The following is a 15,277-nucleotide window of genomic DNA, read 5'->3' as shown; positions in this document are numbered from 1 at the left end:
ATTAGTCTATAAAATAAAAGCACGGTCTTGATGTTTTTGGGAAGGCGCGAAACCACAGAAGATCAATCGGCTGTATGAATTGTGATGGTTATCCCACGATTAATTGTCTATTTGACCTATAATGTTCAGGGGTGTAGTGGATGCTCGTTGATGTCTAAGTGAAGTTTGACTAAAAATAACACTTTAAAACTGTAGTGAAACTGTAGTCAAATTAAAATGAGTCCCTACGTGACATAGCAAACACAAATACAGTTATAGTATCACCAAAGCATTTTATTGATGCTATTTATTCTTCATTTGTGCAGTCAATAACAATGGCAATGAAAACAATGCATCTTGGTCCCTGTTCATCTGTCATGGAGATCAGAGTCTATGACCTGACAACCATCCATTAATGTTTGATCTCTCTTCTGAGATTTGTATATACAGAATTATGTCATTACAAAACCAAGCATGGAGCCTTCTTATCATGTGAACTGAACTAAACTTTTAAAAAAAGATTTCTATTTTTTTAATACAAATGATATAGCACACATTCAGACAGGACATTACATATGTTTTGACAATAATATGATGCACCAATATATATTGTGTATTTTTCTATATGGTTGAATAAATATTCAATGGCTGAAAATATACATATAGAACTAAAATTATTTTTCTCAAGGGCCATTGACAGGGGGTGGACTAAATAATGTAAACATTTCATGCAAAAGGACCTTGACCAAATTGCCATTGTGATCTGCTACTGTAGCTTTGTGATGTGAATTTAGTTACTTCAAGGTCCAAATGTGTTTCTACCAAATATCAAAGCAGTTTTTCCACCCCGTCACATTCCTAACTTGAATTGATCTATTATTTATGTGCAACATTATAATTGTAGAAAGAGATGAATCAATTGTGTATGTAATGTATCTTATAACAAAATAACTTAAATATCTCAAATACAACAGAAATACACATTTCCACCAAATGCCAACATTCAAATTATTTACATTGGTCACCAGAATGACAAGTAAACATGGCTGCAGACCTGCTTTAAAACCTGAAAACATCTGAATAAAAGGTATATCGTCCCAGATTACAGTTTTGGATGTAAATCACTCGAATACAGAAAACTGTTATTGAAATACGAACCATCCTCTGCAGATGAGGCTACATTGCCTGCGGTCTGGGGAGATTCTTAGCCTGTTGATTCATAGGGATCTGCCGACATCAGTCGTGTTTGTAACTGGCATTTCCTCCAGCCTACGGCCACTTCTTTTGTGGCAAGAACAAGCCCTCCTTATGCTTCTCGCTGAGCTCATCCATCCATCCATCCATCTATCCCTCGTTCGGCCTGCCCGTCCCTCGCTCCCTCTCTCTGACACATCACAGTAGTCATGTTCTCATGACCGAACATGATTGACTCAGTGAATAAGGCATTAAAAAACACACCCGCTGTGGCCGAGCAGCAGCTATAGATCACTGGGCAACAAGCTTCGAGATACAATGGCGGGGATTCAAGGGGCCTCTGCTGGTGGCTATCAGCCATCTGGTCAGATCTTTAATACACAAAGCGGAACTCTTGTTGAAGCGCTCGGGGTGTCGTTTTGTGGACTGGAAGGTTTGGTCGTTTGCGCCGGATCAGGATAATGTCAACTAGTAGCAGGCGAGCTGGGGTAGATCGCGTGCGGCTCCTTTGACTCCCGCTTTTACCTTTTGAGGCATTTACAAAGAGCAGTAGTGATATGAATGCACTTCTTCAGTAGAACCCGGAGCCCGAGAGCAGGTTGGGAACGCTGTGTGTTGACTCCTGGCTCTACGACAGTGAAAGGACTGAAGATCTCGTTAACCACCGGCACACGGCCAATTGACGACGGGAACCTCATCTTAGAAGGAAATCTCTCAAACAGTCTTGATATTTTTGGGTCAGAGGCTCCGGCGGCACATTTGATCAAGGCTCAAAACTGCAGAATTGGCAACACCCAGAATGGCAGCGAAGAGAGGAAAACTCAGAGAAGGCAAGCCAGATGCTGCTAAACACCGGCCAAGACGAGACAATCAATGTACTTCACCAGCCACTTTGGGGCATAACCAGCCATTATGTAGTGAGTTCTTCCTCTGGTTCCACCCCCCCCTCCCTCCTCCTCCCTCTTTGGATGGTTAAGTGCTTGAAGTGCCTTCACAGCAGGTGAGTTTTCCCTCTGGTAGCCCGGGTCCACGCACTCAGATGAGTGAAAGCAGAAGAAGGGTGCGAGACCGCTGGGTTATCCACTAACACAATAACCTGCAGAGCGCGTTGTTACCGTGCGGTCCAGATTTCCCCTCTTCGGTTAAATTGTGCTTCATCCGCTCTCATGTTCGGGGATCGCCTCCCCCACCGGCTGTGTGTCAGCAGCGTGGGTGAGCGTCTGAAGCGGGATGGAGACGGACACAGTTGCGATGGTGTCAGAAGGGGCCATGTGGCTATTTTCAGTGTTGCACACTGGCAGAAGCCTCCCAGACTTGAGCTAAAGAAGAAGAAGAAAAAAGATAGAAAAATTACACTCGCAATGTGAGCAGGGTTCTTAAATCCTGTTTTCTAGGATGAACAAATAACATCTAATAGATCTCCAAAGGGAAGATGATTACATTAGGTAACAATAGCCTCAAAGTACTGCTGAATATTTGATGAGCACTTGTAAATTTGACTTCCTTCCTGGAAGTGCTCACAAAATTGAAGGCTCGTAATCACGCAGGCTTTTTTGGGTTGACCCACAGAACGTAAAAGGCACAAGGGAGTGTAGTTGATGGGAAAATTACTACCAAGGACGGAAATGTTGAATAAAGGCTCTTAGCCATTCACTTTTAATATTCTGAGAGGCGTCTCGTTGGAACTATACACAAACTATACCAACGATATGTTCATCACTGAATAACTTATTTTGAAATGGCTCCAAGCTGAATCTTTCCTTCATTGTTGAAGAGCTTGGAGGCGGTGGTGAAATGGCGAAGTTTATAGGTTACAATAATTGTTTGACAGTATTGCTTGATACATACATGTGATTATCCGCCTCAATAGTGTGATAACTGAGTACCGATGGACTCAATGAAGCAACACATAAGGAGCTTTTACAGTTGCAGGAAAGAACCGTCTGCAAACACGCCAGCGGCTCCGTGCTCACAATAACAATGCTAACGTGTTAACAAGTTGTGTTATTCCCGTCTTCTCCATCTTAGTCTAGTGTAAACAAACCTTTGCTTATTAGCTCCAAACCGCATGAAGTTAACTATTGGAGCTTTTCATGCTACAAGGAAATACTGGATCTGGCTCTCTTTTAAAAGCAGCTATTTCAGTCCGAGTTGGTTCACCTACCAGGTACACTAGGACCACAACACAAGCCATGAAGGGGATGAGAGCCAGCAGCAAGGGAGTTCTCTTGGACCAGCTGGTCTCCCTGCCCTCCTCCAGACCCCCTGCAAGACAGAAATACGATTGGAAATCTCCCAATGCGGCATTTGCTCTGCACAGATCGGATGGTGGGATCGCCAATCCTCCTGAGGTTTATTTATCGAGCGAGTAACCCGCAATCTGACGGTTCAATCCTTCTTGCTTTCCTTCCATTTTGAGAAAACCAGAACTTATTCAGTGCAAGTATAAGCCCTGGCTCCGTCGGATCAGCTATTTATGATGACACATTTCCTTCCTTGATCTGAATTGACTGTATGTGTGCAAGGTTACATATATGTGGCTCCTATCCCCAGCGGTGTGTCGCTGACCCACGGATCAATACCTGCCCACTGACAGGCCATTAAGCAGCCTTCGCCATTAAAAATGCAAATGAATGGTTCTACCTGGCGTTTGTCGTGGATTAAGGCACGATGGCGGCTTGCAAGAGAAGCCGGATGCTCCTTGAGAGGCGGCATGTAAGACGTCTTTGATGTAGTCAAAGTAAAGACCAGACATCAGGCGCTCCTCCTGATAGTGACACTGGAAGACTTGCATTGTTGTTTCCTGCGGGAATCGAGATGACAAGCGGCCCTGAAATAACTCAAGTATGCAGTTACATGCGCCCAACAATATTGCGCACTCCTTCCCCCCAAAAGCTGAAGCTGAAGCGCCTTTTTTGCACAATCCACGAGGATTGCTTACCAGTTCTTCATGGTCAAAGGTGAAGCGTAGACTCTTCAGCATTGCAATGAAGACAATCGTGTTTTCTCTGTTGGACGAGACGGCACCGAACCTGCTGGCCAGCTTCCGAAGACTTTGCTCCAAAGGATAGATATTCAGCACCACCCAGCAGGGGCCAGCCTGAAGAAGTGGGTACCAGAGACAGGTGCATTCTTCTGTTCAAAGTTACGTGTTTCACAATATTTCTGTTTTCACATCTTCATTTACGTACCACCTCTTTGGGAATGTAACTGACAGGAATCTCATAGTCGGAGGGCATGTTCTGCTTCTACAACGGAGATCAAGACAGAAGATTTCTGAGACCCGTCAGTGACACAAGTTCTTAGCATACGGGCACACAAATCACACGGCAAACATTTGGATTTGATACATGGATTTGATATGTATGATGATGTATGAAGTGATTCAGTAATCTCACCAATAATGACAGCTTGCTCACATCATCAGTTATCGGTGTCCCAAATTTTCCGAAGCAGATATTCAAACTCGTGCACAGACTCAAGAGGAGACAAGTTGCTTTCAAGATCTGAAAAAAAACAAAAAAACGAGTATATTTAATCTCTTTGAAGCTCAATTAACTTGAAAGTACTAATACTTTATTTACAAGTCAAACTACTTCTCAGTTTCACGTTATATTAGTTGGTTAATTGATAAATCAAACAATGTATTACCACTACTTTGATAATCTATTTTATTTGGTAAATAACATTTTTTTACTGGCAGATGAAAAGTATCGTTAATTGCAGCCTGAATCCTAAATAATAAATAATGTATCTACTTTTATCATAATGACTTTGAAACCACTTCTGAGTAACGCACCTTTTATATGCAAAGAAAACAGTTACTAACTTAACAGTTAATGTGTTTCTCCCCCCCCCCCCCCTCTGAAAGACCATTGGTTTAAAATGCAAAACATGCAATGAGATCAAATCTGTTGAATCAGACTTTTTAGTTGCCGGGGCGACGGGCAGGAATGTGGTTTGCTTCAAAAGAATGGTCATTCCCATTAAAACATATTCCAGCAGCAGGATGAAGTGAATATGCAGATGGACTTCTGGCGAACGTGCTATTCTCTGTTATTCAGTATACTGAGTGAAAGCAAATTGTGTCCCGTTTAATCAGTTAACCATTAGAATTAAAGTAATGCTTAAAGGAATAATTATTCAGTACTTTTCATTTTATGCTGAAGAGTGAATTAAAGTTTTCAAAAATTCAATAGTTAAAATCGGCACCATTAAAAAGTGGAGTGAAAACACGGTGAGATCCTTTGCAATCTTTCTTGAAAGCATCCTGACTGCACATCAAAATTATCATGCATCTATTTAACAAGCACTATGTGGGACGAGGGAAAGTGGTTATTGAGACATGGGCTACAGCTGCATCAGTAAATACAATTACATAACACATATTAAAAAAAGAAAGCAACACAATTATACTACTTACTTTCTTCCTCATATGGAGCAACGATCTGTGGTTGCTCAAATCCGCTGCCTGAGATGAAGTGTTTCCAGCTCAAAGACAGAGCTCATTGTGTGCACGCGTGTGATGTCCGAGCGTGTAGTGAAACCTGGCGACGGGCTGGCAGTCTGCTTCCAGTCCAGACGGATCTGTCGAGACGCTGGAGAGGCCGCCTACAGGCTGAGTCACTGTGTCACACACAGACTTTTTCCATAAACTCCCACGTTTCAATTTGTTCGTCAGGAGAGAGTGGGCGCTTGTTCTCTCGAGGGAATATTGCGCTTAGAATATGTCAAGGTTATTCCCACAGCTGTTTACAAAGTGGTGGTTAGATAACAGTTTTATTTTATGTTGTACGATTATTTGGAGCACGAATTTGAGGGTAGCTGATATTCAGCCATCATCTGCTTTATTATTTCAGTATTTTATTTATCATCCAGAGCTATTTATATTGACTTATGCTTATTTCCTCAAGCACACTCTTATTGTTAAAACGCAGTTATTTTGGATTCATTGTTTTTATTTTATTGCTGCTATTTATAACTGTTTTGATTTTGCTTTTGACTACTTCTGTGTGCACTTTACCCCTTTTGCTGCTGTAATCCTCTACATCTCCCCGCTACAGGATTTATAAAGTGTTCTTATCTTATTTAATCTGTATGTGCAGAGAGTTCAGTTGCACAATATTTTTTACAAAATAATTCAATATTCCTTATTGAGTTGCATTATCAAATCAATGCCAGTCACAAAGGAAAAGACTGTCCCCACATGTGCAAGAGGACCTGGTTGGAATAAAGTCACACTGTAGCCAATCGGCAAAAGAAGAACTTTGTACACCCACGAGTTAGACAACGCAACAGTCATGCCATCTGGAACAGAGCTCTTCTAAATATAACACAGACAGTTTAGGAACCCCACAAAACAAAAACATACGAGCTGCGAGCCGGCGTGCACTTTCAGACCGTCATCCGAGATGTTACGATATGAGTAACTCAATTTCAACACCATTTTGTGCCGCCATCTAAGATGTGAGAGATTCGTACTTAAGGAAATCACATGTGACACCGTGCTGATAAATAGGTTGCATGACTGCAGCCGGGGAGAAAGCGTTGAGGGCACAGATGTCACCTTTATAGAAATGGATGCCTTTGAGCAGGAAGGCCCAAATCACAAACTTATCAAGTTCGATATGCCCACAAGCTGCCAGGTTTGATAAAAGGTATGAGAGTCAACAATGTCCAAAATGGTTTTACTCAAACTGTTATGATTGAAGTTGAAGCAGTTTAATTTCTAAATGTTCCCCTACAAATGAAAACAAATGTTGGTTTTCATGTTCACGTGGATGAACTCGCTGTATTCACTCCATGAATATTGAAGATGTTCCCCAGGGAAATCCTGCATGGATCTGTGTATCCGCAGGTGATGTGTGTGTGTGTGTGCGCGCTGCAGGAGCTCTCAGATTGTGTGTCTGCAACGGCCTGCTGCCTCTGCACGCAGCCAGAGATCCTGCATGTGCTGCTGCAAGGTGAGAGTTGGGCTTATCCAGACACCGTTTTGTTATTTGCACTCGGAAAAGAAAAATCTTATTGATGTGCTGTATATACTCCAAACAGGGCTATTAGAAGATTTCCTCCTTTAGAATTTGGTTGTTATGTATATATATATATATATATATTGCTGGATGTCTTCGGTTAAAAATTATCCTAATCAAGTTTTTAATGGGAACTTTAATGTCGAGAAAATAGTAATAGTTCATTATTCTCGTTATTGTGTAAATTTCCCGCATCATCTTGTTTGGTCCCCATTTTGTAGCAGTGAGACAGAGATCGTAGGACATTGGTTGTCCCGCTGGTTGTGGGCGGGGCCTACGACGAGCAGGTGTGTCTCACTGTGAGGCCGCAAAGGTGACCAGGCTACAACACCAAGGAAAAGGTTCACTCCTTCCCTCCTCTCATACCATCTTTCCTTGACAATATATGCCTTTATATAAAAATAGAAGCTAAGCCAGTTCCAGAGGGAAGGAGTCTAATTAACATTCCTTTCCTGCCAATCTGATCGAACTAGACTGTGACACGTCGCTCTCTGCACCTCACAGCTCGGCAGCGTTGTCTCTGCAGTCGTTTCCACAAAGAGCCCTCTGTTTATCCCCGTTTTGCAGCTCTGGTACTGAACAACACTGTGGCTCAGACCGCCTGTTCCTGTTACCCCCCCCATCCCTCTCCCCTTGAAGAGTCTTGAGGACCGTCATCCCCATCACCACGAGGAGAGCCCTTCGTTTTCTCGGGTCAGGACGGCGTCCACTCAGCGGCTGACGGGGGGACAGGTCGAGTGTCTGGAGCTGCTTATAAAAGACACGGCGTTGACGCCTTGCCTGGCACGCACAGCTGTGGTGGGGCACAGCTGGATGTTAAGCAGAACCTCACACATGCTGAGTAGATTTTACCGATGTGGAGTAACACATCCAATGTCTTTTTAAATAGCAATGTTTATAACAATTCTTGGTGTTAAAGGTAAAAAAAAAACAAGGTCTCAAAGATAAATAAAACATCATGACTGAATCACTTTTTAAACTGGCCCCTGATGACTGTACATCCGGCTCCGGAGGACTACAGGAACAGCGCTCTGTGCATCGCAGCGGGTTCAGGTCGAGCTCCGACCACTCTTGTGTTTTCTTGGTCATTTTTAATAGCTCAACGGTCAGCATGAACGCTCCTGCTCCTATGAAATATAATCTGCCGATTTCTGCTGTTTAAATATGCTTTTCTCATTATAAGGAATTTCAATACAACACATTCAAGCACCGCGTGGATTGAAGTTGCGTGTCATCCATTTTCCAAGTTTCATCCCTGCAACAACGTTTATGGTGGCGCTTCCATTGTCTCCATGGTAACGGTGGAGCAATGGATAGTGGATACTGGATTTCATATTAGATTTACAGTCAACCTGACGTCTCAGTAAGAGCAAAACATGCTTGTATCTGTTGTGGACTCCCCTGTAATAAAGATTAATACGGATTCAGCTCATCATGTGACCAATAACTCAACCTGTACGCTAAATCACACCCTTGATTTTGTCTGTTTTTTTGTCTTTCAGTTTGTATCGGCGTCGTGGCTCACGCAGCTGATTGGCGATACGTCAGCCACGACAACGTCTGTCCCATCCGCAGACAAAATTCAAATTCTGTGTTTTTAAAAAGAAGTAACACTGTGTTAAGTCACAGGGATTTTCAAGAGCGTGTTGTACCACGTTCACCATCTTAGTTTTACGCGTTCGCGCCACACATAAAGTTGTGTAATTAGTTCTGGTGTGTCCGGTTTGTCTTTTTTGGACCGCTGCGCCGACAGGCCACACAGTCTCTGACCTCACATGCTTTTTGTGTCTCTGTCGCTCAGGGCAGTGGCTCCCAAAAAAGACGCTGCATCATGGGGCCCACGCTTTGCTACGTTCCCCTGTGATCCCTCTCTTAAGGCCCAAACAGCAGCTGACGAGATTAGAAGGGAGAGGACACACCAACGCGCACAACACACTCCCAGCAACGCGGCAGGCCAGGATAGAACCAGTTCAGACCGGAGAGGGTTCATCCGAAACAGCTTCACCTGTCAAGGATCCCCTCAACCGGACCGTGGATCTCCAGCCAACCTCACGCGGGACGTTGTCTTTTTCTCTGAACTGCTTTGTTTTTTAGGTTTGTTCTTCTAGTTTCTCTTCTGCGTCAGTTTAAAGTCACGTTGACCGATCTGCGGCCATGAGCTGTTTTGGGTACCGGCGGGAGTTGAGCAAGTACGAAGATGTCGACGAGGACGAGCTCTTGGCTTCCCTCAGCCCCGAAGAGCTGGCCGAGTTGGAAAAGGAGCTGGTGGATATCGATCCGGACGCCAACGTGCCTATAGGACTCAGACAGAGAGACCAGACGGACAAGACCCCAACGGGCACCTTCAGCAGAGAGGCCCTCATGAAGTACTGGGAAAGCGAGACACGTAGGCTGATGGAGGACGAGATTTGTGGAGGAAGCTCCAAAACGGTCAGTATTGTTGTTTAATTGGATCTCCTTGGCATTCGTACAGGGAGTTATTGATAAAATTCAAAAGAGATTGTTAAAAAAGTGAAAAGTAATAGTCATTTGAAATAACTCTTCCACCTTTGTTAGTTAGCTTTAGGATGGAGCATCTAGGAACCCAAATGCTCATAACAACAGCGTTTCATCTGAAAAACGAATTATTTGATCAAAATACAGGATGAAGACCAAGAGGAGTGCGTGACAGAAGAAAACAGCGGAGATGAGGATGAAAAAGATGTTGAAAACGAGAAAGAACAGAGAAAGTATGAAGGGTTAAAGGAGAAGGAAGAGGAGGAAGAGGAGGAAGAAGAGGAAGAAGAGGAAAGTGAGGAGGAGGAAGAAGCTGTAACAGAGGAGGAGGAGGAGGAAGATGATAACGATGAAGAGGAGGACGAGCAGGAGGAACAAGACAATAAATCAAAAGCCGAGCCCTCAAAGGAATCCGGGGCTCAGGCATCGGCCGACACCCCAAGGCTACTGAAGCCGCAGAGGGTGGAGCCTATGAGACTGACCCCTCCCCCTCCACCTGCCGACCCGAATGCGACGGGGAACCCAACCGTCGTCGACGACGCTCTCCAGCGAGCTCTCAGCAACGACCCTGAGCTCTCGGAGGTCAATCTGAACAACATTGAGGACATCTCACAGGTACGGATGCAAACTGTCCAAAGGTTCCTTTACATCGCGGCTGCTCTGTTTATCGAAACATCCAGAAAGTCGATTTGATATTATTGGTCAGGGGCAGACAAGCATCCGGCAGTACTCTTTGATTGTATGCCATCCTATTTTTGGAACTGGGCTGCTTGCCTTGATATTTGGAAGGGGTTGTAGTTATATATTTGGCAAGATGAACAACGTGTTTAAATCATCCTCTGGTAGCTAATGAGTGTGACTTTTATTGTTAGATTGCGGGGTTAGCGGATGACCTTTGCTTGCTAAACACTGGCCTTCCAAATATGTTAGATGTGTCGTTAGATGCGCTGGTGTTGAGTGAAAAGAATAACGACACTCTGTACATTTATGCTGACAATATCATAACATACTTTTTTTAGGAAACCCTAATTCGATTTGCTGAAGCGCTGAGGTCCAACACACACGTTAGGGTCTTTAGCGTCGCGAACACCCGAGCCGACGACGCTGTGGCGCTGGCCATCGCCAAGATGCTGAGGGAAAACTCTTCCATCACCAGCTTCAACATAGAGTCCAACTACGTGAGTGGAAAGGGCGTCATGGCGATGGTTCAAGCCCTCCCCGGAAACAACACCCTGACGGAGCTCCGGTTCCACAATCAGCGGCACATGTGCGGAGGACAGGTGAGTTCTTCCTTTCTCACCTTCCACGTTGTCTTTCCCGTCTGACGGTGTAACAACGTCCCCTCCCCCTCCAGGTGGAGATGGAGATGGTGAAGATACTGAGGGAAAACCACACCTTGATCAAGTTGGGCTACCAGTTCAACCTGCCCGGTCCCAGGATGAGCATGACGGGGATCCTCACCAGGAACCAGGACCGCCAGAGGCAGAAACGGCTACAAGAGCAGAGGCAGCAGCAGGGCCAACAGGGGGCGCCAGAGGGGGCGGTTAACCCCCGAACCACTGCGCTGGTATGTGACTTTGCTCCCCTTCGTCTAATAAAACGGTACTATTCTTCCATTGGTCCGGCCCCACAGGGCCGACAGTGGCAGTCTGCTTCTCTTTTTGAAACTCCATTACTGGTTTTAAAGTCCCTAATAGTCTTCTGTGCACTCGTCATAATCCATTTTTTTCCCCTCGCGATTCCTAGAAAGCAACACCTCGTTCATCACCTTACAGCTCACCCAGAGCCTCTCCTTGGTCCTCACCCAAACTCCCCAGGAGCGACCTGGCTAAAAAACAGACTCCTCCCGCCCCACCGCCTCCTCCTCCAGCACCACCACCTCCTCCACCCCCACCTCCTCCACCACCGCCTGCCTCGCAGCGGGGGGAGAAGAAGAAGCCCACCAGGATGATCGCGGAGGTCATCAGGGCGCACGAGGCGGGCAGCAAGAAGGTGAGGAAGACGAAAGGTAAGAAGGGCAAGAAGACGGGGAAGGAGACGGGGAAGGAAGAGACGAGCAGCATCCTGAGGGAGCTGAAGAACGCGCTGAGGCCCGTGTCGGCGGAGAGGAGGAGGGCGGGAGAGGAGGGCAGCAGGCCGTCTACGCCCGGCAGGTCGTCCCACGACCAGCTGATGGAGTCCATCCGCAACAGCAGTAGCCGCACACTGAAACGGGTGAGTCCTAAAGGGACGTTTTAAATGATGCTTGTAATCTGATGATCAAAATATGCAGTTTTGTTTCATATATCTTGACGACTACTACTGTCAGATTGAAGCTGAGTTATTCAGAGGTAAAACATTCACAATGGCAACAAGTGCCTCCGGCAAACTGAACAAGAGGGAGGTTTGATTTAAATGAGGATGACACAGAGTCAGGGGTGTCTGAGTCATGCTATGGTCCGTTTCTACACTGGGGTAAGCGGGAAAGAGGCTGCGCACCACCTGCCAGCACTGTGGCAACAACACAATGAGTTATCAGAGAGAGATACACAAAAGCCGATATATAAATAATGAAAGGCATCCAAGCCTAGCTACGCTTGTCTCGAAGATGAAGATAAACAAGGGATATTGAAACAAAGGGAACGAGACAAAAGCATCCTGGGTTTTCTCTTAGTTCTCTTTAAGCGCTGTGTTACTTTTACTGTGAAGGAAATGAATACATAAGAACAGAGTTCTTTTGCATTCTTGGAATGAAGTACTACCTCAGCAGAAGCTTTAGCACAGCTTCTAACATCGCTTGAGTGGAAAATCATTGCTGCCCTCAGATGGCGGGGTGCCCTCGCTGTGAAATTCCTGCCACTTAGTGGAGGTATTTATAGAAACTGTCTAGTGGAGCTTCGATAACGACAGATATGACACGTGGTTACCAGAGCGCGCACACACATCCAACAAAAACAGCCCTACCAACTAGTAGGTTGTAACTTTAAAAACACCTTTAACACCGTCATGTCCTTTTCATTGCCTGTGTTGCGACGATGCTCATTTTCCAGGTGGAGGTCCCGCATCATCTACGATAATGAAAGCAGACATAAAACGGGTCTACTTGTTGCCATGGCAATGGAAGAGTCCGCGTGACGACGAAGCTCGAGTGGTCAAAGCGCAGCACGAGAACACGTTGGGATTGCAGAGGAGCCAGAAACTGGATTCTGAATCGTGAAAAAGAAAATCTACGGGAGATTTGCACACATATTTATGCATAATTGGAAATGGTATTTGTATATTCATTTTGCAATTAGTTGAATACACTCGTATGTTTTGTAATACACTATTTTCTTGTAAAATTGTAAATATGATGGGTTGTTGGTTGACTTATGTGTTCATTTCTAAATATAGCCATTTGGTGTTTACAATACTCAACGGTGTACGTGGACTATGTTTGGCCTCTTTGGTTTCTGGATGATTTCCATTTAAAGAGAAAAGGGTCGAGCTGTTGTGCAGCAGTGTGTTTTTTCTCATCAGTGCCTCATCTTACTGGTCAAGTGTCACTGATGCATAGAGCCACTCACAATGCGCCCACGGCAGTCACCGCGCAATACAGCCTTTGGCGCACTTTGTCTGAACAATTCACAATGCATGACAAGTGAAGGGGGAGGACTAGACACCCACTACTAGTACCACTGACATCACAGAGGAGACACCAACTTGAAACAGAAAACACACACACAAGATCAAATAAGACTTTAAACCACGGCCACTGCTGCAGCAGATTAAAATAGCGTGGAGTGATTTTGCACTGTAATCTATTTTTATTAGATGGACAAGACCAGAGAAACAAAAAGATTTTGCCAATTAAGAAATGGGGACACTCGGTCCAGAGACCCATTGACATTATAGAGAGGGGCGAGGGGACAGACTGGGGAGGAGAGACAGAGAGCGGTCGGGGACGCCCACATTGAGAAACATACTAATTACTACTCATAGTTTTTGAGTGAGGTCCCATGTAAAAGGCACAAGGAAGAAGGCGGGCAGTACTGTGGATATGAGATGGTGTACTGCTTCATATTAAGATGAAAATCCAACCGTAAACAAGACACAGCTGAGTTAAGCTCCCCCAAATGTAGTACACACTCATCAGCCCTGCCGAGTCAAGCAGCTCAGCATGCAAGATGCATTCCTTAGAACAAGTGTCCTGAGAATGAGGCTTCCTACTCGAGCACTGCACTTTGTCACATCTGTCAGACGGTCAATGGGGGACCCTCCCAGAAGATCCTTTCATTCAACGGAGGGACGTTTCCGCTCGTAAATGAGGCCTCTGCATCACGCTCACACGGAAATTAGATTGTGGAACGAGGTTTTGATGATAACAAACAAATGTCAACAAGTTAACACACGTTCCTTTAACACCGACCTACAGTAAATGCTACAGCTCCTCAATCGCAGCTCTCACGCCCTTTGACCTTTACATTCCTCCCCAATGGATGCGTGCTTTGTTACCGATTCACAATATATTCCAGTGCTAATTTTAAAATGACTACAGATCCTATAATGTGATATAATCTATCATACATAAACAGGGCAATTTTGCAATTAATTGACTAATTTTCTACTTAGCTTAAGGACACCTGGCTAAATCGTTAAAGAAACAATATTTTTTTGTCAAATGCCCACAATTATTTAAGGTTTCTATGTGCGAGTGTAAAAGAAGGCATTTTTGCATTAAAGGTAATACAAATCCAACAACTTCCACAAACCGATGAGTAAACAATGAGTTTTTAGTAGTGGCGATTTCATTAATGCCTGTTTGAGTGCAGGTGGGTACCGTTTGTCTCGTTTGGCACTTCTATGGAAGTGAGCTACCACAAGTGGAAAGCGTCATACCTGCGGTTATCCCGCTCACAAAACTGATTCACGGCGTCAGCTGACCATCTGCTAAAAAATAAAACCGTGGAGACACGGAAATGTTGTTTATTGTGTCATTATTGTGATGGTGGCAAGTCTTGTGGTGGCTTCTAAAAGGCTTCCAGGCTGCTTCCAGGCTGCCCAATGTTCCATGTCGAAGTGTCCCTGAGCAAGACACTTAACCCCTAATTGCTCCCCGGGCAAAAATGTGAAAAAGCCATGGGTTTAAAGTGTAATGTAAGTCGCTTTGGATAAAAGCGTCTGCTAAATGACCTGTAATGTAATGTAATGTAAAATGATTGTTGAGAGGAGGACGCGCTCATCTCATGTCTGTGCACACTCCCAAAGAGAAACACGGGTGTCCCGACTCCTTTCTACCCGACTCGGTGGATGGACTGGGAGCTGTAAAGGCTGTGATAATCCGCTGCTCAGCTGTTCCCAGATCTGTCAAACTTCCCCGCCTGTCTGTTCATTCCAGTTGACGAGGCCTGTGTTTGTCTCATACTCACGCACACAAGTTGGCAAACAGATGGCCATGTTGGGATTATAAACTTGACACACATAATTTTGCTCTCGCACACAAACGCCCGTGGACGTTAACTATCAGGATCGCAGTCTCTTTTTCTAAAACAAAAATAGCGAAAAGCTTTGGGAAGAAAATTAAAACAAGCTGTGAAGGTAGAACCCAAAACAAAAATATG

The 15,277-nt window shown here is 44.7% G+C and overlaps 2 protein-coding genes across 2 annotated transcripts; one reads left to right on the top strand and one right to left on the bottom strand.

Moving 5' to 3' along the window:
- Window positions 1–256: 256 nt before the first annotated feature.
- Window positions 257–5,762, bottom strand: LOC120817196 (kit ligand-like). The gene is made up of 7 exons (XM_040173111.2): window positions 5,597–5,762; window positions 4,572–4,679; window positions 4,365–4,421; window positions 4,115–4,273; window positions 3,817–3,976; window positions 3,338–3,438; window positions 257–2,492 (listed from the first exon to the last, which is right to left on the bottom strand). Exons 1-7 carry the CDS (start codon window positions 5,606–5,608, stop codon window positions 2,328–2,330), a joined length of 762 nt encoding a protein of 253 aa, XP_040029045.1. The 5' UTR covers window positions 5,609–5,762; the 3' UTR covers window positions 257–2,327.
- A 3,240-nt stretch (window positions 5,763–9,002) lies between these two features.
- lmod2b (leiomodin 2 (cardiac) b) lies at window positions 9,003–13,094 on the top strand. Its single transcript, XM_040173108.2, has 6 exons — window positions 9,003–9,632; window positions 9,846–10,313; window positions 10,718–10,978; window positions 11,053–11,265; window positions 11,445–11,912; window positions 12,728–13,094. The coding sequence occupies exons 1-6, from the start codon at window positions 9,357–9,359 to the stop codon at window positions 12,752–12,754; spliced, it is 1,713 nt and encodes a 570-aa protein (XP_040029042.2). The 5' UTR covers window positions 9,003–9,356; the 3' UTR covers window positions 12,755–13,094.
- The last annotated feature ends 2,183 nt before the right edge of the window (window positions 13,095–15,277 follow it).

The sequence above is a fragment of the Gasterosteus aculeatus genome, chromosome 4, assembly GCF_964276395.1.
Source record: "Gasterosteus aculeatus chromosome 4, fGasAcu3.hap1.1, whole genome shotgun sequence".
Taxonomy (NCBI): domain Eukaryota; kingdom Metazoa; phylum Chordata; class Actinopteri; order Perciformes; family Gasterosteidae; genus Gasterosteus; species Gasterosteus aculeatus.
Note: the sequence above shows the minus strand (reverse complement) of the source record. Positions and strands in the feature narration are given on the sequence as shown.

Coding starts and splice junctions, on each gene's coding strand:
- LOC120817196 (XM_040173111.2), bottom strand. Junction 4,274..4,364: donor GTTACATTCCCAAAGAGGTG/GTACGTAAATGA, acceptor CCACTTCTTCAG/GCTGGCCCCTGCTGGGTGGT. Junction 3,439..3,816: donor TAATCCACGACAAACGCCAG/GTAGAACCATTC, acceptor TCTGTCTTGCAG/GGGGTCTGGAGGAGGGCAGG.
- lmod2b (XM_040173108.2), top strand. CDS start 9,357: ATGAGCTGTTTTGGGTACCGGCGGGAGTTGAGCAAGTACGAAGATGTC. Junction 10,314..10,717: donor ACATTGAGGACATCTCACAG/GTACGGATGCAA, acceptor TACTTTTTTTAG/GAAACCCTAATTCGATTTGC. Junction 11,913..12,727: donor GTAGCCGCACACTGAAACGG/GTGAGTCCTAAA, acceptor CTCATTTTCCAG/GTGGAGGTCCCGCATCATCT.